The sequence below is a fragment of the Bicyclus anynana genome, chromosome 1 (genome assembly GCF_947172395.1).
Source record: "Bicyclus anynana chromosome 1, ilBicAnyn1.1, whole genome shotgun sequence".
Lineage (NCBI taxonomy): Eukaryota > Metazoa > Arthropoda > Insecta > Lepidoptera > Nymphalidae > Bicyclus > Bicyclus anynana.
In genome coordinates, this window is record NC_069083.1 from 2,563,596 (window position 1) to 2,589,985 (window position 26,390).

At 38.5% G+C, this 26,390-nt stretch overlaps 2 protein-coding genes across 3 annotated transcripts; one reads left to right on the forward strand and one right to left on the reverse strand.

The window, feature by feature from the left end:
• Positions 1–465: 465 nt before the first annotated feature.
• LOC112051246 (N-acetylgalactosamine kinase) lies at positions 466–3,295 on the reverse strand. Its single transcript, XM_024089810.2, has 2 exons — positions 2,807–3,295; positions 466–2,686 (listed from the first exon to the last, which is right to left on the reverse strand). Exon 2 carries the CDS (start codon positions 2,613–2,615, stop codon positions 1,161–1,163), a length of 1,455 nt encoding a protein of 484 aa, XP_023945578.1. The 5' UTR covers positions 2,616–2,686; positions 2,807–3,295; the 3' UTR covers positions 466–1,160.
• Positions 3,296–6,997: 3,702 nt separating this feature from the next.
• LOC112048065 (zinc finger protein 32-like) lies at positions 6,998–24,899 on the forward strand. Of its 2 annotated transcripts, none has more exons than XM_052881215.1 (8): positions 6,998–7,300; positions 8,315–8,443; positions 13,619–13,776; positions 14,415–14,577; positions 15,244–15,468; positions 19,153–19,308; positions 21,152–21,269; positions 23,883–24,899. In XM_052881215.1, exons 1-8 carry the CDS (start codon positions 7,181–7,183, stop codon positions 24,149–24,151), a joined length of 1,338 nt encoding a protein of 445 aa, XP_052737175.1. In that variant the 5' UTR covers positions 6,998–7,180; the 3' UTR covers positions 24,152–24,899. The 2 variants fall into 2 exon arrangements, with proteins under 2 accessions (XP_052737175.1, XP_052737180.1); XM_052881220.1 differs by having other exon boundaries at positions 15,244–15,324.
• The last annotated feature ends 1,491 nt before the right edge of the window (positions 24,900–26,390 follow it).

Here is a 26,390-nt window from a genome sequence, read left to right on the forward strand (position 1 = left end):
TGTCATTTGTAAAAGTCTTACACAGATTATCGGAACAATAGCATATTTTTATTTTGAATTTTGTAATATTAATAATTATTTATATTATCCTGTGGTCCTGGGAATCTTTACTGTGGAATAGGGAAGGATTTAAAATGCTAAAATTACAGAGTAGCTTAACCTTAGATGCCTATACTAATGTTACGTACATTTGCTTTAACAAAAAATTAAGCATTTTTTTCAAGTTTAAAATAAAACACGTCATTTTATTAATACATTTCATTTAATAATTTAATTATGTTTATATGGGTATGGCAAAACAACATTTAGTAAAAAATTAAAACTTAAAACAACAGTACTTGATAATTTCATTTACAATATTCGTAACAATATTTACTTACATGAGTAAAATTATATTTCCTTAAAAAAATAATGTTGGTTTATTAGGTATGTAAATATGTATTTAACAACCATTAAAAATATGAAAATCATATTATATGTAGGTAAGTAAGCTACTGTATTTTTATATTACTTAATAGGTACAATTTCCGTACCTAGTTACAAACAACAACAAAGCATTGTGGTACTATTGTTACAAACTTTAAACTACAAATAAAAAGCCAAATATTGCATTAACCATACCACTTGAGAATGGTTACACCGATATTGATGATTTTTTTTACGTACATTTGAGTTCAGGGTTAACGTAGGTAAGGGTTTTTGTATATAGGTTATAGTTATAATTGAACCTTGTAGATGTCGTTGCGATCGTGTATTATTTTTTTTTATAATATTTATTGCACATCAGAATACTTTTTTTTCACTCACCCAGAACACGCAAAACTTTTTTAAAATAAAATATATGTGTATTATTATCATAAGTTAATGTAGGGGCACGACAATATCTGGTAGGTCGGCAAGTGTGACTAATTAAGATATACTGAACATTTTACCAATATAAACTTAAAATAAACTACGCTATGTATATAAAAATAATTTCCTACATAAGTATTTAACTACGAGTTTGTATAATATGGTTATCAGCTGGTTCTAGATAATAACTTGTACTCCCGAACAACAATGTACAATATTACTCGAATATTAGTGATGAATCGAAACAAATTAATAGGTAACTACATAATATTAAAATAATTTATAGTGAGAAGTAAACAAAATCAAAGTTATTTAGTTACATAAACTATTGCACCGTAATTGGGCATAGTAGCAAATATGTACGATTTTGCTTTATTCTTCTCGATGTTACAGTGTTTCACGTAATATTCATTTTCTAACATTTCAATGTATTCTTTAACTTTATCCTTTGGGCACAATGCGACGATGCAACCGCCCCAACCTGCACCCGTCAGCCTAGAGTGAACATTAAATTTACTCGATATATCTACTAATAGATCTAAATTTTTATGAGAGCACTCGTATAGAGATTTCAAACTTTCATGGCTGTTTGACATTAAATTTCCTAAAGAATTCAGTGTCTCGTTTTCGTCACCAGAGGAACGAGTTTGGTTATTATTCGATCCGTTAGCCTTGCCATTCATTGATTGCATACATGTTTTACGAAATTTTTCTACTCTATTAGCCTCTTCATATACGTGCAGAGCTCTTTGTTTGAGCTTGAACTCTGTCAAATGCCTCGTGTTTGGCGTCAGGTACCGTTCATCCATTTCTTCTTCGGTGATTTCTAATATTTTGCATACTTCATCTTTAGTGTAAATCATTTTTGGCAATCGTTGATAAACTAATGCTACCATGTCTTCCAAAGTTTTATCTAACATTTTTTGTACTTGACTTAAATTTATTATACTGTGATCTTTAATGTTATCTTGCGTTAAAGCTAATATTTTACTGGCAAGGCGACATTCTATTACTCTTCTGTTGTAATCGTTAGTTGCGGCTTTATTAATTTCCGCTAAACTGTGCGCCACAACGAAAGTTGCCTCTTCTGGCAAGATAACTTTTGTAGCTTTTAGAGGATTCCACGTTATGTATTGCGCGCAATATTTTTCTGCTAAAAATGCAATAGCCTGATCCATTCCGCCTCCCTGTGTTCCAATGTAACGTTCACATCTCGCACATAAAGACGCTATATCAGTTTTATTTAATGTTGCATTATGAGCATACAAAAATGCTAGACAAGCTGCACTGACCAAAGCCGAAGAACTCGACAATCCTGAAGCGGGTGGAATATTGCCGTCAATGTAAAGTTTAAGTCCAGTGGAAACTTCATTGTTTAAATGTTCTAATGCTCCTTTTATTCCACACAAAACGTAATTGAACCAATAAGGCTTCCCATCTTTATCAGCCTTGATCGTAATATCTTCATTCGCAGTTATTTCTAATTCTAAACTCTCGTATTTCGGATTTGCATTTCGTATACATAATTTATATTCTTCAATCAAACTTCCCGCCACTAAAATATCTTGTTCCAAAGCCATAGGCAACACCGGATAGCCACAATAATCAATATGTTCACCGATTAAATTAACACGGCCGGGAACTCGAGCTACAAACGTTGGTTGGCATCCATACTCATTGTGAAATTCTTCAATAATCTTCTGAATCCTTTCATTGTGTGGGACTTTTGCTATCGGCACTAGATCACTACTATGTCCGTTCATTTTTAAATTTTTGACAAAGTAAATTAAAGTGGACAAGTACGGAACAGCGCTTCACGACTGCAAAGTTGTGACTGAAAATTAAATTGTTCAACTTCAATTGTTATTATCAGTGTCGAGATTACAATGAACAATGTTTCGCTACGGTTTATGAAACGAAATCAACGCTGTAAAACGAGCGTTTGTTTACTCACAAGTCAGTCACCGAGAATGATAATGTCCAATGTTTGAATGTGCTTACAATTTCGCTGCTCTCATTTTACCATCACTGATATATTTCTCACATGAATCACTAAAACTCTCTTTAAATTGCTATGCTAATGATAAATTATTTTATTAACCTTGAACTAACATAAACATAACCTAAAAGTTAACACTAAAGTTAAGGTCAGCAGCCGACCCTACTTGACACTGATCGGCAATCGACTATACTTTAAGACTTTATATTAGTCGAACAAAAAAGTTGATATACAAAAGCAAAGGTGACGTCGATCCACGTTGCTACTTGCTAGTGCTATAGAATTCGTTGTGAAGCGTGTTAGTATCGACGTATCGAATCGACATACAGTTATAATATGCTCATTAATAATGCTCTCATCCAATTTTTATAACTTGAATCGGCAGATAATCATGTTAGTAGCTTATTTATACTTTTATTTATCATCTTATAGAGACAATCCCGTTAAGTAGGTATAAATATTTATATTTTTATATAGGTATATTTTTTTATATGAATATACATATATTGATGTGAGACTATTTTAATATAATTCTGTATTTAAATAGTTATAGTAACGATCTAGTTTGCTTTTGGCAGAAGTTAATTAGGTATAGGATTTACATAGTAAATAGAACGGTTAAAGGTAAAGGCATAGAATACAAAAATAAGGTATAGATACATATAGTTCATTAGAGGATTACAATAAAACTTTCCAGTTGAGATAACTTTTATAAACAATTTTTTATTTCGATGTAATTTCATACTTGATACTTTTATTATATAGGTATTTATGTACCTAGTACAAACTTGATAAGGGGAATTTCTTATCGTTTTATTAAATGTTCTGTTTCAAAATGCACTTGGATTACTCAAGTGTTTTACGATGTTATTCGGTTTGTGCTATTATTAATCTGTTAAAGGTAGGTATGTAAACAGTTTTAAGTACAACACTGCGATAACCTACATTAAAATAGTAGGTAGGTAGATAATGAGTAGGTAGTACTTAATAAGTACACAACTCTGCATTAGTTGGCTCAAGAGGTAATCATTATTGAAGTAGGTATAAACCTACAACCTATATTGAAAACAGCAACCTCTTATCTTTCTAGAATTTATTAAAACTTTGAATATTTATTGTTTCAGCTCTTACTATAACGTATTAAAAGTATCTTACCTACAGAAATAAAGGGCCATTTATTACAAAAATCATCATCATTATAATCTAAAGGTCCTTATAGGATAAGTTTTATAGAGCTTAGACTCACCACGTTGCTCCAGTGCGGATTGGCGGGATTAAGGTGACAATCTTTAACGATCATTTATTAGATCTTAGTGACAATGACTGAGACCAGGTTTGCCGTACGTAACTACTTTCTGAGGCACGGTAGTAAAACGAAATACACACTACTACTACTCAATACTCTAACTTTGTACTTCTTGATCCGAAGTCATATAACCGCACGTAGCTCCATTGGACCAACGTAAAATATATTCTATAAGTTATATTTAATTCATTAACCAATTAAAATGATCTTTGATTGATGGTCTCAAATTCTATTGATATTAATACCTTGTCTAACTAAGCCTAAACTTTATACATAAATGCTTTCATCAGCTAAATGATGTCCCATATTTGGGGCTCGTTACTCATAGGATATAGGAATATTGAATCACCTTTCTCCAACTTACTTACTCTCTTACTTCCGGTCGCCGGTACATAACTTCCGTACGTACCTTCTGCTGTACGAAATTTCCGAGAACAAAGTAACTATATTTTGTGTTTTCGATATTTTAAACCGTACTCTCCAAAGCATTAAAACTTTTCAATTCAACGCTGTAATTATATGGTAATTATTAATTTCATGATAGACAAAAGATATATTTAAATATTTTCTTCACCCTCTGAACTTAAAGTACTCTATGTCTTAGGGTTGTGCACCAGTTTTTTTAATTGGTCTGAGGTTTTTTACCAAATACCAACTTACTATCATTCCGCATAAACTTATTAACTTATTATAACATGGCTAATGAAAGTAGAGACTGAAATCGCTCGGCAAATTTAAAAAAATTCGGAGAGCATAATCAAAATTATCGTGGAATAACTCACTAGCAATTTTTTTTATCTAAGTAGTAGGTGCTTTTCCTTTTTCACATGTTCGTTTTTTTAAATATGACTTTCAGTGTAACATAGAGGTGGTTATTGATCAACATAATTGTTGCTACGCTACTTTAAAAAGCAATAAATATTCTCGTGCTTCAGGACAGGACAGGAAGGTTACCTCAAAAGGAAAAAACGGAACCCTTATATGACCGCTTAGTTCCCCGTCTGTCTGTCTGTCAAGATACTTTTCTCAGGAACAGGTGGAGGTATCAAGCTGAAATTTATATCAAATACTCAGGTCTATTGTAACTTAGAGCAGTGAAAAAATCTAACTTCTAAGCCAACGCAATCAAAAGATACAGCCGTTTATGCTGTAAATATTCGACACTCGCATGGAAAATAAAATCTACAGGGTACTTCCCAACTCCCGTGAAGTGAACTCAGAGTCTTGCAACGTGGTACTTAAGAAGCAACCACTTATAGCACAGGTAAAGGAAAAATTGTGTAAAGCATACATATCTACCTACATTTTACATTTACATCACTAAAAATATTTTTATTAATTCTAAACTTTTCCCTTTTCCTCGTGATAGAGTAGAGGTATTCAATTTAAATTTATATCAACTACTCTCTCAGGTATTGATTTCCTTGCGAGTTGCGAGTTTCAAATCTTTTAAACTTCTATGTCAATGGAATCAAAAGATTTGAAACTCGAAACTCGCAAGGAAATCAAAACCTACATGGCACTTTCCGAATCTTCAGAATTGGAACGAAACAATAGCTTACAGAACAGGCAACAGAAAATTCACCTAGAAATAGGCAGTTATACCACAGAAAACATATGTGTTATAACAGCTACCAAAAATAAACTTATATCCATTCAATCCGTATATTTTGCTGAATGTAACTGTAAAACCTAAATGCGTTAATTATATTTCTCATTGTTGGTTTTTGTTATTATCAGACAGCTTGCTTGTATTGTTAAGCTAGTGATAAAGGATTACTGAAATGATAGGGACCTTTGTCATATAATGCTGATCCAGCTTACCACAACACATTGTAATGATAATGATCTCATTTAGCAATTACAATACGAAAACGTTTGTACGGAACCCTCGGTGCGCGAGTTCGACTCGTACTTGGCTGTTTTTTTTTTTAAATAAGGTTCAGTCGTTGTTAAGTTTGACCTAGAGACAGAGACAGTATCATATCATAATCTATCAAATTCATTAACGTTTGTGCACATTTAGGCATATTAAATCTATATAGGTCCCCGATATCTAACGTCACCCGGACGTGGGTTTTCTAACTCACGATCTTGGGGGCGTCCGGACTGATTCACTCAGGTCACGGTTACCTCCTCCAGAATGGCCTTCTAAGCCGAGGTCCGAGTCTCATAGGAGACGCCCTTAGAGAGCCGTTCCGTCCTCTATCTTTCTTTCAGCCTTCGGGTCACATCAGGCGATGCTTCTGCGCTCGCCCAACCCCCCCGGTGACGCCGTAGTGGTTCCGCAGGGAGCTATCGGCACCTACTCAGACAGAAAAAAAAAAAAAATCTATATATAGGTACTTATACCGCCAATGAAACGAAGGTGGTGAAGGTGAAACTTACCATGATAATCTTCGATAGATTATAATATACCGAAAAATTGTAATCTGTATACTCAGTTCACCATCAGTTCACAATATATCGACAGATTACATTTGGGCATATTAAATCTATGGGCAAAGTAGGTATACCGCCAACGAAACGAAGGTGGTGAAGGTTCAACTTAATAGGATAATCTTCGATAGATTATAATATACCGAAAAATTGTAATCAGTATATTCAGTTCACAATATATCGACAGATTACATTATCGCGAGTGAGATTTTATAGTAACGTATTCTATGATGTATCGGTAACTTATACCTAAAGGGGCTATAACCATAGATAATACAAAATACGTACGTTAGAGAGTTTTATCTTTGTATGTTTATGAATTCCTCCGAAGCAGTTTCCTTTTTTTTACTAATCCGTGGAGATCTGTGGTTTCTTTCTGTAACCTGTGGTATGTGTCAAATAAAACTCAAAACCAAAAGTCAAAACAATGAAAAAAAAAACAAAATTGTCAATAAAATTTGGTGTTATTTTGCGATAATTGTTGTTTGATAGTGAATTTAATATTCGCTAACTTCATATTACCAATGTCTATCTCATAATAACATCTAATGTTTTAGTGTAACAGTGGGTAGGGACGATTTATAATGTCTCACATATTAGACTTCAACAAAATATGCCGCGCTTGTTTATCAGATTCAGGGCCTCTCAAGGATTTGTTTACAGCTTGTTCTTCCGGAGTGTTCAAGTATTGTACTTCTGTCGAGGTAAGGCGAAACATTAAACCATCACTAAACTCAAACGTTTTTATTATGCTTTGTGTAAAAATGTGTAAAACTCATTCAGAAACAGCGACAGTTCACAGTGGCCTTGTGTCGTAGGCATTGTTTTTAATAATACACATTCTGTTTTTTGTTATGCTTCATATATCACAATCATAATATTAAACTAATCACACTAATAATATTTTAAAGGCTAAAGTTGTGTGTGTGTGTGTGTGTGTGTGTGTGTAAGTATGTTTGTTTCTCCTTAACGCTGCGGCTACTGAAGCGATTTGGCTGAAATTTGGAATGGAACTAGATTTTACTCTGGATTAACACAGAGGACACTTTTCATCCTGGAAAAATCCATGGTTCTTATGTCAGAGATTTATGTATAACTAAATTTCACTTGGACTAAGTCGCGGGCATCCGCTAGTTAGTCATAATCAGGGTTCCCAACTTAGGGGTTTTCCCCCCAGATTTAGGGGGCAAATAATTTAGGAGTCTGAAATTTTTAGGGGTATTTTCAGGGATTTTTTGACTCTTTAATATTTTTAAATTGATGATTATTTTAATATTTCTTTCTTGGCCTAGCGACTTATAACTACATATAATACGTTATTCTACAACCACTCTGAGGTAATTGGAGACAATTTTCATCGAATAAAAAAAATTGGTAAATTTATTCATTGTCAACATGTATGATTTCAAAAAATCTGAATCTTCAGATAAAGACGTAGTATTTTGTCTGTATTAAATATAGACTTTTGAAACATATGACAGCATATTATATCTAAATTATTATGAATTTATATTTTTTAGGGGGACAACTCAATAATTAAGGTGATTTTAGGGGTTTTTGACACCAACTTTAGAGATAAACATTTCAGAGAGTTGGTAACACTGGTCATAATTGCCATTTTTAAATTTATTTGCAAACAATATTTTGATCTATGTTTTGTATACACTTTGTAGAAAATAAATAATGAGTTAATTTGACAAAATGTGTTAATAATTTAGATTGCAGCCACTGATCCTCTGCCGAAGCTGATATGTCAGGCATGTCTGGACTTGTTGAACAAGCTGTATTACTTCAAGCAAGTGGTTGTGAGATCCAATGTTATATTGAAGCAGCAATGCAGGTTAAAGGTAATATTTTTTAAATGTTATTACATCCAGTGATTTATATAAATCCTTCTACCCTTCTGCTCATAGTGTGTGTTAACTCCTTATCACATATGTCTTTTTTTTTCATTCTTTACATGTTAGTCCTTGACCACAATCTCACCTGATGGTAAGTTTTTTTTTTTTTTTTTTTTTTTTTCTCTTATTTGTTGGTCTATCGGAGATCAGTCTCTAGACCATAATCCGATCAAATGACTTTTTAGTATGTCGTTTCGGGCTCTGCACATCCACTGATGTAGCGTCCCTCCAGGAATGAGTATATACTACTATACTATGTTGGCCAGTCGTGTTCGTTTCAGGCGGAATTTGCAGTCCCTGACGTCTAACAATTTGACAGCCAGGTTGTTTTTATGGCGCTCAAGCCTCTGTTTGTAGGCCTCTAGTGACCTGTCTATTTCCTCCTTAACAGGTGAAATGTTAAGATGGCTGTGTGTTTCTGCAGTCTTGACGAACCATGGTGCATTGCATATTACATTCAATACATTGTTTTGGAAGCGCTGAAGTATTTCAATGTTTGAGTGGCTAGCAGAGCCCCAGAGTTGAATACCGTAAGTCCATACTGGTTTTATAACACATTTATATATCAGCAGCTTGTTTTCCAGGCTTAATGTGGATTTTCTCCCAATCAACCAATACAGTTCTCGAAATTTCATATTGGCCTGATCTCGTTTCGCCTTAATGTGATCTCTCCAAGTCAATCTTCTATCTAGATGTACACCTAAATATTTTACGGTTGTTTGGTGGGGTAAGGTAATCTCGTCTAGTTTCACAGCAGGACAATCTCCCCTTCTTAACGTAAATGTTATGTGGCTTGATTTAGTTGCACTAGCTTTGATTCTCCATTTTTTGAGCCAGGAACAAGTTTTATTTAGGTGTTCTTGTAGATTTAGAGAAGCTATGTTGGGATCTACATTGCGTGAGAGCAGAGCAGTATCATCTGCATAAGTCGCTGTTATCACATTTTGGGACAAAGGCATGTCAGCTGTATAGATAGTATATAGGACGGGGCCCAGCACCGACCCCTGTGGTACTCCAGCTTCGATTTTGTAGAAATTAGACAATTGGTCATTACATTTGACTTGGAATATGCGTTCGGAGAGATATGATTTTATGAGCATATATGCTGTGTTTGGCATGCACTGTTTTACTTTATATATAAGGCCTTTATGCCAAACACGATCAAAAGCCTGTTGGATGTCTAGAAAAGCAGCTGAACAGTATTCTTTTCGTTCTAGTGTCTGACGAATAGTGTGTGCCACTCTGTGAATCTGCTCTGTTGTTCCATGATGGGCCCGGAAGCCAAACTGGTGATCTGGTAATATTTTTTGGTCTTCTAAGACAGGTTCTAGTCGTTTAAGGAATAGTTTCTCAAACAGTTTTGATAGTACTGGGAGAAGACTTATTGGTCTGTATGAAGACACATTTGTAGGAGGCTTTCCTGGCTTGGCTATCATATTTATTATGGAGACTTTCCAGAGTGACGGGAAATGTTGTGTTCTCAATATTGCATTGAACAATACTGTTAGTAGTATGACTCCTTTTTTTGGCAACTGTTTTAAGACTTCAGCTGTGATGAGGTCATAGCCAGGTGCTTTCTTTAGTTTTAGCTGGTTTATTTCTTTAAGAATTTCTTTTGGGTTAACTGGTCTCATTGGAATCGATAATTGCTGGTCACTCTCAGTAACTTTGTTGATTTCATCTTCTGTTTCTGAAGGATCGGGATCATTTGGTTTAAATACCTCCTGCAGGAATTGAGCAAATAGCTCGGCTTTTTCTGTAGGGGTTCTAGCCCAGTTACCATCAGATTTTTTAAGGGGTGGCACATAATCTGTTGACTTTTTGAGAGGTTTGGTCATTTTATAAAGAGAGTAGTCTTCTGATTTATAAGGAGAAAGTGTCTGTAGTTGATCTTGTAGGGTCATATTTTCATTTTCATCCATCATTACTTTAATTTCTTTTTTCGCCTTGTTGAGTAACCGCTTATCATGACTGCTCCTGCTTGCGTGCCATCGTCTCCTAAGGCTCCTCTTATCAGCTATTTTTTGCCGAATTTCTGCAGGGTAATACAGGCTCTGAGGTGTAGATTCTAGGTATGGAGTAGACAACCACGCCGCCTCTTGTATTAGGTTAGTAGCGTATAAAACTGCGTCATCGATCTCTTTTGCTGTTTTTAATGAAATTCGTAAGTTAACCTTGTCGTCTATTTAGTCTCGGAAGGCTTCCCAGTCTGTTTTCTTATTATAAAGGGTCTCGCGTGCTTCCTTTAGGATAACTGTAGTGCTCAAGGTACATATGACTGGAGTGTGATCAGAAGATCCATCTAGACAAGTTTTGGTTTTTGTGTATAAACCAGACATTCCCTTAGTGATAAAGAAGTCAATAAGATCTGGAGTTTTAGTACGATCACTTGGCCAGTGAGTTGGTTCGCCACCTGACAGTACATTGAGGTGGTTTCTTTCAACTGCCTTTCTTAGTTCTCGTCCTCTAGTAGTGACCAGTCTTGAGCCCCATAAGGTATTCTTGGCGTTCCAGTCACCACCTGCAATATATTTACTACCAAGTGTTTGAAAGAACTCAACATACATTTCTTCAGAAATCTTATGTTTGGGAGGACAATACACGGCTGCAACATTTAGGGTTCCTTGCCAGTCGTCTATAGATACTATGGAGGCCTGTAGGAATTCATGTTTAAAGTTACGAAGAACATGTTGTTTTATATTTTCTCTAATTACTACTGCAGCTCCAGCATGTGATGTTCCATCTGGATGGTTAGTGAAATATATATTGTATCCCTTTAATTTAACTGTTCTTTCATCAGTCATATGTGTTTCAGTCAGTAAGAGAATGTCTATTTTATTTAGGTTGATAAAGATTTCTACTTCATGTTTGTTTGGTGATAGACCATTTATATTCCATGTAGCAATCTTTAAGGATTTCTCTGGTTACATTGGGCTATTAATGTCGTTAGGAGTCCCATTAAGGTACCTAGTTGTTGGATGAGGATATCAATCTTCTCTGATTGTTTTAAGATTACTTGTTCTAACAAGTTAGTTGGCTGAGCTTGGGTGCTCTGTTTCGATTTATCCCAATAACCAATTTTTTCAGGATCTGGTATGTGGGATTGTTGTTGTTGTGTGTTTTCTTTCTTACTAGATGGACCTTGTTTAGAAAGTGAACTTCTGGTGTTCAGTGGAGGAAAGTCATCAAGGTTAAAAGGCATTTGAGGCTTTTGAGTGTGTGTACTTGTTTTCTTATTTTGATTTTGGTTCGAGTCTACTTTTTTGGCTCCCATAATTTTTCTTGCTCGTATTTCTTTGTATACCTGACAACCTTTATAATTTGCAGGGTGATTTCCAAGACATAGGGTGCAAGTAGCTGGAGAGTTTCTGTCTTTTTTAGGACAGTCTGTGGTTCGATGCCCTTGTGCACATTTAACACATCGAAACGGACGCATACAATTATTTTTTGTGTGCCCATATTGTTGACATCTAGTACATTGTGGGATGTCATATGTTTTCTTTGGATCCTCAATCTTGACTCTTGTGTTGTATATGAATTCGATGTCTTTTACCTTGATGTTGTTAGGAGCAGGTTCTAGGTTCACGAAAAACATGTTCAATGGCATCTTATTTTTTCTGGATCTCGCACATATTACTTCACCTCTGACTGTGTTACCAGACTTCTCCATTGCTTCTTTAATTGCTTCCACTGGTGTTGTGTGGTGTAGATTTTTAACCACTATTCTATAGCATTTATTCTGCTTTTGAGTGAATGTATGGCCTATGAGTCCATTTTTACGCATCAGTTCAATAATGTTTTTGTACACCTCAGTACTTTGTGTAGCAATCCTAAGTTGGTTTCTATTAATTACTTTGTAGGTGTAGCTATCACTCGGTATAGTACTGTTCAGCAATTCTGTTAGTTTGGATACATCATCTATTCCATAGAGAACAATAGGTGGAGGTTTGATAACCTTTTTTGGATGTTCTATCATTGGTTCATCAGTCAAGTCTATAGGCAGTCCACTAAAACTGTTGGACGTATTGATTTTTCCATCATCGGTTAGTATGGTTGGTGGACTATTAACTTTTTTTCGTTTTGGGTTCCTTGTTGTCGGTAACCTTTGCCAAGAGGGTGGCAATTGGTTGTCATGTGTTTCACCACATGAGCTATTTTTCTCTGGCGTCACCAGGTGTGGCGCATTTGTGGACTTATTTGTTGTGGTGATATTCCCTAGGGATGAAGATCTAGGTCTTGAAACAAAAAGGCTTGGATGGAAAGCCTGCTGTATAAGCTTCTTAGTAGTACCAGTAGCATTTACTAATAAAGGAGCCTGGTTCTCCGCTCCTGTATAGTCTTCGGTAGCTAATTTCTCACTCACAGGCCCGGGTACCTGTGAGCGCCGGGCGCTGGCCGGGTCGCATGGTAAATCGCATTTCTCATTTTCGGACATTTTCATAATATAAAAAGGGTTGGGAAAATAGTAATAGTACTTTCCCAAGGCACTACACTCAGATTTTTCGAACAAACCACGTTCTGGCTCCTGCTAGCCAACCAATAATCGGCGAACTACTCTTTTAGAGGGGATTTAATCCCTCTTGGCCCGTAGTAGCCAATGGACAGGTTATTTACCGCCGCCTGTGACTCGGCGTTGTTGCTCGTTTAGCACCACCCAGGGGACACGTATAGGGTGGGCCTAGGAAAGGTGGTCACTCCTACGGACGCGAGCAACATCATCCCCCATCATCTGATGGTAAGTGATGATGCAATCTAAGATGAAAGTGGGCTAACTTGTTAGGAGGAGGATAAAATCACACCTCTTTCAGTATCTACTTGACATCATACCAGGACGCTAAATCACTGGAGGTATGTTTTAAGAAAACCTCAAGAAGCCCAGACGGGGATCAAACCCAGGACCTTTGTTTTGTAAATCCAACGATGTACCACTGCTCCAAGGAGGCTGTCAAAATGCATTATGCATGTGTATAAGCCTTATGTGCCTTTAAATTATATTGGCAACAACATTTTCCTACATGGAACACAGCAAAGCAGCTTGGTTGCATTAAAAAATATGGCAATACTGCTTCCCTGTTCTATTGACGATAATATTAAATTACCTTTATTGTATACCATTTTTAGAACATTCAAACAAAAATAGACCATCCAACTATGGAAGGGAATGAGATTGTGGAGGTGAACATCACTGAGATGAATGAAGAACTGAACAACAGCACCAGTGAATGTATGGAGAATGCAGATAAATCTGAGAAGCCCTCAGTTGATGCGATACTCATCAGGTGAGTGTAAAATGCAGCCAGTCTTCTTATCTCATGATGGCTAATTTGTAAAGTCAGTAGTGACCCTGTCTTGTACATTCTAGGGTTAGGCTGTTAAAGAAGATTGCCCACCATGTAATACAAAGTTGGCCCAGGACCCCATGTGTAGATATATTAAATAATAATATATGTGTAATAATATATCCCCATATAAAAGTTTATGGAGATGATAATATGATAACTTAGTAAAAATATGTTTCTTGAAGAAAAAAATCATGTTTCTATCACTCTTCTTCCTCAAAAGGTTCTCCAGTGTAGGAAAGTTCTATTTATCATATTATGTACTAACTGATGTTGTGTTGTGTTAATTTAAGCCGTTTCTGAAAGACCTACATGAAAGAACTGGCTGAAAAACCTAAATCATTATGATATTTATTTTACATGGCTTGAATAAATACATCATTGGGCTAGCTTATTTTTATTAAATTTTTTTATTGATAATAACTTTGACACTTTCATCCAACACACAGATTGGTGAAGATTGTTTTGCTAATACAAACTTTACTATTATTTCTTTGCTATTCATTTTATTATTATCATCATCATAATTACAGTGCTCGCCACGAGATAAATCAACCTTGAGGTTATTGTCGTTACAGTCAGATCCTGCAGAGGCGACGGCGGCGCGGGCCCGGCCGCCCGCCCAAGGACCCCGACGGGCCCAAGAGGCGGCGCGAGCGGATGAAGTGCATGAAGTGCGGGAAGAGCTTCCAGAAATATGAGAACTTCGAAGCTCATATGCGCGGTCACTTTGGAAAGAAGGTGAGGAATTTAACGAATCAGTATTATATTAGTATATTATATGGACCCTTGCGACCCCTTTCGAGTGAAAATTGGTGTTTTTGAAAATCCCGTGGGATCCATAAATATTTCTGTAAAACAAAAGTAGCCTATGTATCACTAGCTAAAACAAATTAAAAATATGTCATAACATATTTTTCCGACCCCACTTAAGTGGGATAAGGGAGAGTAGATGATGATGATGAAAAAGTAGCCTTTGTTCTGTTGCGCCATGAAAATGTAACAGACAGACAGAACTTAATTTTGTATTTATAATATTAGTATGGATTTACTGTTGAATTCTGCAAAGCAATGCCTATTTCCATACAACAAATAAGATAAATTTTTGCAAGCTTGAGCTGATTAGAATCCTCCCCCATGCACATAATCTGCAATTGAATTCGACGAAGTCCCCTACTGACATTCACAACACATTTGTTTATAGTCCTAGGAATGATCGCAGATTGGCCGTACTAGAAAAAAACGAGTGTGCCTTAAGTCACACAACTGAAACTAAAAAACTTCTTTAGCTCTCCCTCTCAACGTCTGTTTGCTTTAGCTGATTGCACTATTCGTAATGATGACTGTTTACTCCCCTAGTCAAGAGTGTGTAAAATCCACTACAATCAAACCGATTGTGTGTTGCAGCCCGACATACAGTGCGCGCACTGCGACAAGACGTTCATGTCACTGCGCAGCCTGAGCAGCCACGCGCGCATCCACTCCGCGGTACGCAAATACCAATGCCTCGCGTGCGGCAAGAGCTTCGCCTACCTCAACGTGCTCAAAAACCACGAGCTCATCCACAGCGGCGAGCGCAAGCACCAGTGCCACCTGTGCGACGCCAAGTTTGTGCAGGCTTACAACCTCAAGGTTTGTGTCGCGGGCGCCCGCCTCGCGAGCTGCTGGCGACGACGTCATCAGACATCGCTACCGTCAGTTGCCCTAGACACGGTCAGACGCAGTCCGACATCCCCTGCTCCTGACAGTTGCCGTAGACACGGTCCAACATCGCCAGCTACCGTCAGTTGCCGTAGACACGGTCAGACACAGTCCGACATCCCCAGCTCCTGAGCTACCGTCAGTTGCCGTAGACACAGTCAGACACTGTCCGACATAGCCAGCCTCCGTCAGTTGCCGTAGACACGGTCAGACACAGTCCGACATCCCCAGCTCCTGACAGTTGCCGTAGACACGGTCAGACACAGCCACTTTCAGACATCGTTGGACAATGTCAGCTACCATCATTTACTGTAGATACGCGCCCTGGGTATGTATGCCGTTTGTCAGTAACCATCAAACAAAGTCAAACTATCTGACATCATCAGGTGTCAGATAGTCTGACAATGTTGGACAACATCAGCCATCGTCAGCTACTGTCAACTACTGATAGCTACAACTTGGTCACATCCATTTCGATGTACATGGTTGGTAATTAATTTTATACTTGGATTTAGAGCTGGATTCGCCAAATTTTTAGGTCAGTACATCATTTCTAATTTCTTTTTTCAAATGATGAATGGATGGATGAGTGACGTAATTCTAAATTCAATATGGCTGATTTTGAAAAATAGTTCTTTGATAGATGTTGCCTACAATATCACCCCAAAAAATGATCCGAATTTAGCAATTCCACATTAAATAACAACACATGCACAATTTTGTGTATAAAATTCCATTATATATTTATGTACATACAGTTTTTACAATTCCTGAACATACTACTCTACATTGTATACTATATTTAGGTATTATTTATTTAAATAACTTTTGTACTCGACTCAATGAAATTTAGACAATTTGCCACTTTGCTTCGCCTCAATTTTGACGCTCTAATTGAAAGGCATTAAGTTAGTATTTAAATTCTATCTTAATGCCTTTCAAATGACGCTCCCAGATCAGAGTAACTTAGTACGATGGGGGAAAGACATTGAAATATCTTGCTATACGTATGGTGAGGCAATAGGAACAGCAAGGCACTTGTTGGTTGGATGCAAGGTGCTCCTGGATAGGGGTCTTTACTCACGTCGTCATGATAGAGTACTCCAAATTATACGTGAAGCTATAAGCCTTTCAGTAGCTAGAGCTCAAAAAGGATTGACTACAAATAAAAGACAAATTAACTTCATCAAAGCAGGTTCAATAACAAAATCATCTAGTAAGCCTTACTCAATCCTAGGTTCTGCACCTGATTGGACTTTATTAATGGATTCGTATCGTATGAGAAACATTATAAAATCCCAGCGGATGTCGCTATTTCGAGATCTAGACCAGACATTTTCCTTTTGTCCAAACAAACAAAGCGAATAGTACTTGTAGAGCTTACTTTGCCGTGAGGGACTAACATTCCGAAGGACCACAGTTTAAAAGTGAATAAATATTATGACCTAACAAATGAACTAATTAATCTGTGGCTGGCACTGCGCTGACCAACCCGCATGCCCAGCGTGGTCAGTATCGGGCAAAACTTTGTATGGACCGAACAAATATAACACAGCCCCTAGTCCCCGGCAGCCCCGCTATTCCTGGCTCTGGCAGCGGTTACGGTAACGACGGGGCAAGGGGTGTTAAGAATCTCCGGCAGAGATTCCGCTGCCAACCCCGACGACTAGACCTGGCAACATACAACGCACGCACTTTGAGGTCCGACGAAAAGGTCATCGAGCTGGAAGAAGTTATGAGCAAGTTGCACTGGGATGTCATAGGATTGTCTGAAGTCCGAAGAGAGGGGGAGGGCTCGATAATCCTTGAATCCGGCAACATGCTCTACTACCGGGAGGGCGACCAACAGTCCCAAGGTGGTGTCGGATTTATCGTTCACAAGTCCCTCGTGAACAATGTTGTAACAATGTTGACTTCATGGAGAAGGAGGGCCTCTTTATGATGAACTCCTTCTTCAAGAAGCCACCACACAGGAAATGGACCTGGATGAGCCCCGATGGTTCCACGAAAAATGAGATTGACTTCATCTTGTCTACCAAACGGCAAATATTCAACGATGTTTCTGTGATCCATAGGGTGAAAACCGGTAGCGATCACCGAATGGTTAGAGGCACGTTGAATATCAACGTTCAGCTGGAACGGTATCGACTGGTGAAGTCTACGCTCCGACCTACTCGTGCCCATATCCAAAACCCCGAGTCCTTTCAACTAGAACTGCAGAACCGCTTTGATTGCCTAGCAAATTGCGAAACTGTGGACGATCTGAACAACAGGTTCGTGGAAACTGTCCATTCCGTTGGGTCTAAGTTCTATAAGACCCACCGTACGAAAAGAACCAAAAAGTTCTCAGACCATACACTTAAACTCATGGAAGAGAGGCAAGAAATGAGATTGCAGTCTTCAGCAGATGCGTCAAAATACCGACAAATCAGTAGACAGATCTCTAAGTCGCAAACCAGCGACTTGCGAAACTTCAATACCGAGCGTATTAAAAATGCGATTGAAAACAATCGCGGCTCGAAAGTTTTCGCCAGAGATCTATCTATTGGACAGAGGCAGCTGACGCGTTTGAAGACCGAGCACGGTAATCTTATTTCTTCCAAGCCCGAGTTATTACGTGAGGTCGAGAAGTTCTATGGACAGCTATACATGACTACTCAGCAGCCTGTTGACAACTTGGCTAAAGACCCCAGAGCCAAGTTGACCCGACACTATACCGAAGATATCCCGGACGTCAGCCTATACGAGATTAGTGTGGCTCTCAAACAACTGAAGAACAATAAGGCGCCAGGTGAGGACGGAATCACAGCAGAACTCCTGAAAGCGGGTGGAAAACCGATACTTAAAGTCCTTCAGCGATTGTTCAATTCCGTCATTCACGAGGGCACGACGCCTGAGGCGTGGCATAGGAGCGTGGTGGTTCTGTTCTTCAAAAAAGGTGACAACACCTTGCTGAAGAATTACAGACCCATCTCGCTGCTAAGTCATGTTTACAAATTGTTCTCGAGAGTCATTACGAATCGTCTCGCTAATAGGTTTGACGACTTCCAGCCTCCCGAACAAGCCGGTTTCCGAAAAGGCTTTAGCACCATAGACCACCTCCATACGCTGCGGCAGGTTATACAGAAGACTCACGAGTATAACCAGCCACTTTGCTTAGCGTTTGTGGACTATGAGAAAGCCTTCGATTCGGTGGAAACCTGGGCTGTGCTAAGGTCATTGCAGAGATGCCGAATTGATTACAGGTATATCCAAGCGTTGAAGTGCTTGTACTTGCTTGCGTAGAAATGCAGCTAGTTCTATACTAGAACGAGTATCCAAAGTTGCTCTAATAGGATCTTACCAAATTTGAATATGTAGGGAAAACAACACGAGCAGAGAAGGGGAGTGTTGATTGATCGTCAAGGAATTCCTTAACCCTACATCCAGTAGTCACAAGTCCTGGACTTTGCTTGGTGTTTTCTCTCTACCACGCGATGGACCCGGCACCTGCACGGTGATTCCATGGAATGCTAAGATATTCGTCTCACATATCTCTATTATTATGAAATCTTTATTCTGTGCTGTTATTGAGGTCTAAGAAAGTGGTTGTCTAAACTGTTCTGTCGCACACAGGTGCACATAGAGACGCACAGCAACCAGAAGAACTACAGCTGTTCGCAGTGCGGCAAGAAGTTCGCGCAGCCCGGCAACCTCAAGATACACCTCATCCGCCACACCGGCATCAAGAACTACGCCTGCACCATGTGCGACATGAGGTTCTACATCAAGGTCAGTGTTGCACACAGGCGCACATAGAGACAGTGCTCAAGAAGTTCGCGTAGCCCGGCAACCTGAAGATACACCTCATCCTCCACACCGGCATCAAGAACTACGCCTGCACCATGTGCGACATGAGGTTCTACATCAAGGTCAGTGTTGCACACAGGCGCACATAGAGACAGTACTCAAGAAGTTCGCGCAGCCCGGCAACCTGAAGATACACCTCATCCGCCACACCGGCATCAAGAACTACGCCTGCACCATGTGCGACATGAGGTTCTACATCAAGGTCAGTGTTGCACACAGGCGCACATAGAGACAGTACTCAAGAAGTTCGCGCAGCCCGGCAACCTGAAGATACACCTCATCCGCCACACCGGCATCAAGAACTACGCCTGCACCATGTGCGACATGAGGTTCTACATCAAGGTCAGTGTTGCACACAGGCGCACATAGAGACAGTACTCAAGAAGTTCGCGCAGCCCGGCAACCTGAAGATACACCTCATCCGCCACACCGGCATCAAGAACTACGCCTGCACCATGTGCGACATGAGGTTCTACATCAAGGTCAGTGTTGCACACAGGCGCACATAGAGACAGTACTCAAGAAGTTCGCGCAGCCCGGCAACCTGAAGATACACCTCATCCGCCACACCGGCATCAAGAACTACGCCTGCACCATGTGCGACATGAGGTTCTACATCAAGGTCAGTGTTGCACACAGGCGCACATAGAGACAGTACTCAAGAAGTTCGCGCAGCCCGGCAACCTGAAGATACACCTCATCCGCCACACCGGCATCAAGAACTACGCCTGGACCATGTGCGACATGAGGTTCTACATCAAGGTCAGTGTTGCACACAGGCGCACATAGAGACAGTACTCAAGAAGTTCGCGCAGCCCGGCAACCTGAAGATACACCTCATCCGCCACACCGGCATCAAGAACTACGCCTGCACCATGTGCGACATGAGGTTCTACATCAAGGTAACCTGGCAACCAATCATTTTAGACTGGAACATTGATTATTTGTCCTACCCTACCCCTAGAGAGACGTGATATCTCAGTGGATATGACCTCTGCCTCCAATTCCGGAGGGTGTGGGTTCGAATCCGGTCACCTCCAACTTTTCAATTGTGTGCATTTTAAGAAATTAAATATATAAAGAAGGAAAACATCGTGACGAAACCTGCACGCCAGAGAATTTCTTAATTCTCTGCGTGTGTGAAGTCTGCCAATCCACATTGGGCCAGCGTGGTGGACTATTGGCCTAACCTCTTTCGGAGAGGAGACTCGAGCTCAGCAGTGAGCCGTATATGGGTTGATAACGACGACCCTACCCTACCCCTACCCTACCTCTACCCTACCTCTGTGTAACGATTTTTAGCTTTCTACTTTGAAAACTGCGAAAAGTTCCATGTAAAATTTATTTCACTCCTTTCAAGTGTTTGGGGCGAATTTAAAAAAAAAAAAGTAGCCTATCCACCCCCCATTTTAGGAAAGTTGGTGATCAGAAAAAGGCAAAAAGTAGCCTATGTCACTTTCCATCCTTTTAACCTAAACCTAAAGTTTTACTTTATAATATTATAAATGTGAAAGTGTGTGTCTATTTGTTTGTCCGTCTTTCACAGCAAAACCGAGCAACGAATTGACGTGATTTTTTAAGTGGAGATAGTTAAAAGGATGGAAAGTGACATAGGATACTTTTTGCCTTTTTCTGACCATTTTTATCGACCAAGTCTCGGAACCATATATCATCACTGGCAACAAACACTGTTTGAAGACTTTCGTCTTCAGGCACTGAGGAATTATGGATGTAAATCTTTATACAGATATTATGTATATCACAGGCCGACCTCGTAAAGCACATGCGGTCGCACTCAGCAGACAAGCCATTCTCCTGCCAACTATGTGACAAGACCTTCAAGAGCAGAAGTTTCCTCGCTATACACATGAGGACGCACACAGGTAAACTAACTGTTTCACTGTTTTCCTTTTATTTATATAATGTTACCGATAAATTGTAGAGTACGTTAGTTTATAATCTCACTCGCGATATTGTAATCTGTCGATATATTGTGAACTGAATCTACTCATTACAATTTAACGTGTTATTTTTCGGTATATATTATAATCTATACTCTATACTAATATTATAAAGAGGTAAAGTTTGTAAGTTTGTCACATTTTTTAAATGGGGTAATCTTCGGAGCTACTGGTCCGATTTTAAAAATTCTTTCACCAGTAGAATGCTACATTATCGGGGAGTGCTATAGGCTATACTTTATATTGGTATCATATATATTAGCCGAGTTATCACAGTTTTTGTCATACAGGTCGGACTAAAAATCCCCTTAAACAGTCTTATTCGCATGCGCTGCCTTAATTATTGTGTAAAATTGAAATTAATGTATGGAGACTTTATGTATCTTTAAAAGTCCTACAAAAAAGTCCGCGACACCATATATCTATCTTCTATATATTAGCAGATATAGTACCTTTTGTGTTTTAAAAATTATTAATTTTATATATTTAGGTTTACGTCATTATTTATACAACTAAACTTTAATCCTTATTAAAATGAATTATTTAATAATCACAAGGATATTATAGAGATAAGATTTGCCCTTTATAGTATGTTAATTAGTTAAATAGTTTCGGAGATAATACAAAATTTCTAAAAGACGCAGAAATTCCGCTACATGACGCCCCGCGCTTTCAATTACGTAGTTCCCGTTCCCGTGTGAATATGGGGATCAAACATAGCTTATGACACTCGCAAATAACGTAGCTTTCTATTGGTAAAACAATTTTCCAAATCGGTCCAGTAGATCCAGAGATTACCTCCTACAACCACACGAACTTTACCTCTTTATATTATTAGCATAGAAGTCTCTATTTCTCTTGGTCATACCACCACTCTCGAAGGACTGGACCGATTTTGCTAAGGGTAGGAGTAAGATAGAGAAGTTACAGGGTAGGGTAGGGTACGGGTAGGGAAGCGTAGGGGTAGTGTAGGGGTAGGGTAGGTTTAGGGTAGTGGTAGGGTAGGGTTAGAGGTAGGGTAGAGGTACGGGTAGGATAGGGAAGTGGTAGGGTAGGGGTAGGATAGGCGTGAGATAGGGGTACGGGTGGGATAAGGGTAGGAAAGGGATAGGGTACGGGAAGGGTAGGGGTAGGGTGTAGGTAACGTAGGGGTAGGTTTGGGGTAGGGTAGGGATAAGGTGGGGGTAGGGGTAGGGTAGATGTAGGGGTCGGGTAGGGTAGGGTTGGGGTAGTGGTAGGGTAGGGGTAGTAGTAAAGTTGACATCGAAATTTACGCGAACGAAGTCGCGGGCGTCCGCTAGTATATAATATACCGAAAAGTAACACATTAAATTGATCAGTATGTTCAGTTCAATATCGCGAGTGAGATTATGCTTAATAATAAAAACAATTTTGACTTCTGGACATAACACTTTATTCATTTATTTCAATTAGGCTTAGTTTATAAGCACTTTTGAAACACCAATAGATTGTAAAGCAGATTCTGCTCAGATTTGGGTGGTGGAAGGCTTCAGCCGTGGCTAGTTACTAGTCTACCCGGTAGACGTGTCGCCAAACGATTTAGCGTTCCGGTACGATGTCGTGTAGAAACCAAAAGGGGTGTGGATTTTCATTCTAGTCCTAACAAGTTAGCCCGCTTCTATCTTAGGTTGCAACATCACTTGTCAACAGCTAACTTGTAAGTAATAAAAAAAAATAACCTAAGTAACTGGTTTAGAACATTTTCTTGATTGAAGAATACTGTGTATACTTTTTAGTATATTTGATGTTGTTTTCCTTCACCGTTTGAGACACGTGATATTTGATTTCTGTTAGCGTTGCAAATACCATTCATTATGTAATCTGTGCCTTACAGTAAAGGGCCGAAAACGGAACGTCTGTGGTGTCATAGATAATAGATAGATAGACAGATATACTTTATTTGCACACCACAAAGACAAATAAAAGTGAAATAAAAACAAATTAGGAAGAGATCAGCATACAAAAGGCGGCCTTATCGCTAAGTAGCGATTTCTTCCAGGCAACCTTCGGTTTAGGAAAACTTAAGAACATTAGCAGGTGGCGTAAAACAAAAATAACCATAGTATTAGTAATACACATACATACAAATAATTTACCTTCTAATACAAACAATATTACACAAATACCTACAATAATGAATAAAATACATATCAAAAATACTAATAAATTATATTGAAGAGAAATAATATATACAGATCGACTTTACTGCACCAGATAATGAGTCTTTACCAGATAATGTGTCTTTGACAGCCTTTTAAATAAAACCAACGACTTTTACGCCAAGCGCCTAACTGTCACCATGTACGTTCCGAAGAATAAGCCGTTTAACAAAGAAATATCTGTGTTTTGATTAAGCCTGGCCCTTAGAATTTCTTAAAAAGCACAACTGAAAAGTTGGAGGTGCATGCCCCGGACCACATTCAAACCCACACCCTCTGGAATCGGAAACAGAGGTCATATCCACTGTGATAATATGGCTATTATTGTCATTAACTTATATTTCTTTTTTTCAAGGCGAAAGACCGTACGCCTGCGATCTGTGCCCAAAGAGGTTCATGGCGAGGAAGGACCTCCGCAACCACAGAATGATCCACACGGGAGAGAAGCCGCACAAATGCCAGCTGTGCAACCAGGCCTTCATACAGAAGTGCGCCTTGAACAGACACATGAAAGGTCACGGGAAGACCAACGACGAGACCCAGAGTCTCATACGACCACAGTTGCCGCCTGTCAACAATACACCACCGATACCCATGGCGTATGCGCAGTGGCATACAAACTGATACACATACTGTATGTAAAGGAGATGGTCCATTTCAGGTTTTTTATTTTGACGGTCTCCGTGGCGCAGTGGTATGCGCGGTGGATTTACAAACCGGAGGTCCTGGGTTCGATCCCCGGCTGGGTCGATTGAGATTTTCTACCGACAAAGACGTACCGCCAAGCGATTTAGCGTTCCGGTACGATGTCGTGTAGTAACCGAAAAGTCCACTCTTGTACCCCATATCATTAAAATTTAAAAACATACAAGGATCTTGTTAAAATTTATTAAAGTGATTAAATGAATAAATGTAACTAAATAAAAAGAAATAAATCAATTAAAACCCAAGATATATCAAGTTGGCGCCTATAGAGCAACAATGATATGACAATTGACAGCAAACGTCAAATCGATTACTGCATTGAAAACGTCATCAATTCGCCATTATTATCCATATTAATGTTGCATTTCTTGGGAGACATTAAATATTATTTCGAAAGAATTAAAGTAATTTCGTAGATTTGTATAATCAAAAATAGTTTGAAAAAATATTTTCTTTTATTTCCGCTAGGGTACAATGACCTGACCTGACCGGACCTGGGCTCCATACAATTTTGGACCATCTCCTTTATTATTATTATATTTAGGGGACACACCCTTAGAGAGTTGTTCCATATATCTACTGTACTCTCTGCCTTCTGGCTCCATTAGGCGATGCTTCTCGCGTTAATCCCTCGGTGACACCTCTGAGGTCCCATTAAGGAGCCTACGGTACTTACGCAACCAGAAAAAAAATCCATGTAAATATTATAAAGGTAAAAATCATGAGTTTTTAGGGGATCCACTGTCCCTGTAGCTAAGTGGCATGACGCTTCTCTTTCTACGATCGCAAACGTTTAGATTTGATTTGTCGATAGCAAATATCATTCCCATACATTTTTCTTGTTTTCAAAGCTTTGCGATCGTAGAAAGAGAATCGACGTGCTACTGCGCTACAGGGGCTGAACAGATTGAAAATTCTTTTACCAATAGTAAGCCACTCTAATTGTGAGTGTCATAAGCTATATTTTATCCCCATATTTCCACGGGAAAGGGAAATAAGCTGGTAAACCCTGTTACGGTATACTATATACTGTACTGTATATAAAAAATATATATATTTATCATGCAAAAACGAACCGCCTTCAATATATACTTACCAACAATTTAATAAATATGCATTTAAATAACGAAAATTACATCCACATTTGATCTACTTATCTCACATATTGAGAAAACTAAATAACCGTACTTATCGACGATATTGATAGTAGCATGCTGTTGTCTGCTAAGGCAATAGGCTACTTGCCTGCAGTACTAAAACAAGAAGAATTTTTGCATTTAGACAGTGTAGATGTCTAGAAAATCTAAACACATTTTTATTTGTGAAAATAATCTCGTAATTGTAATTTTTTTATAAAACCCGTATTTTTATCACGTCACCGCAATCGCCATACACTGTTGTAAACGTCATAAACTGTGAAGTCATTTATCTTAAGGCCTCGCTTTTGGTCATGGCCCAGGATTTCGCTTATTTAATTGATCAAATATAAGATTTATCGAAATATAGTTAAACAAAGTTGGACAGCTATTCTGTGTTAACAATCCGAACGAAATCGGAGCACGCCGTTTGTATAAATATATTATTTCTATTTTAAAGCCAAGGCTTTCCTAAAGGCTTAAGATGCGCACCACGACATACTTGGCGACGAAACATAGGCAAATGTCGAAAAATAGCGTCTGAATCGAAAATATCACTCTCATAAAGCGTTGAAACCTCAGACCAATTACATATGGACCTGTAGCACACTAGTCTATGTCGTAGTATGATTATGATTAATTAATTCCAGTCAGTAAAATGACAAGTGCAACTGTCACTGAAATGTCGTTTTACTAGTAAAATAATGGAATTAATAATCATACTACAACTCACTCATCGAAAACATTTAACACCACTGTAAAATGCCAGTTTCTGTAGTTAACATAAAAATGCATTTTTAGGGAGCTCTTTACACGACGAAAACGATTACAAAAATGAAACATCGATTCTACAGAAACAGTTTTTATAAACGCATTTGATCATTGAATGTTGATTCTTGATCTTTGATAGAGGGGCAACGTCTAACGGGGCAGATCCCTATATAATTCTCCTAGAGGTTGGGAACGAAAGAGAGAGCGATATTTCAACTCTTTTGCTATTGGTCTACAATATGTCTATTCTC

Bases quoted from the DNA above. Each gene is read 5' to 3' on its own strand.
- LOC112051246 (XM_024089810.2), bottom strand. From the start codon at position 2,615: ATGAACGGACATAGTAGTGATCTAGTGCCGATAGCAAAAGTCCCACAC.
- LOC112048065 (XM_052881215.1), top strand. From the start codon at position 7,181: ATGTCTCACATATTAGACTTCAACAAAATATGCCGCGCTTGTTTATCA. The intron at 19,309-21,151 runs GTCAGTGTTGCA...TGTATATCACAG, and splicing joins ACATGAGGTTCTACATCAAG to GCCGACCTCGTAAAGCACAT. The intron at 21,270-23,882 runs GTAAACTAACTG...CTTTTTTTCAAG, and splicing joins ACACATGAGGACGCACACAG to GCGAAAGACCGTACGCCTGC.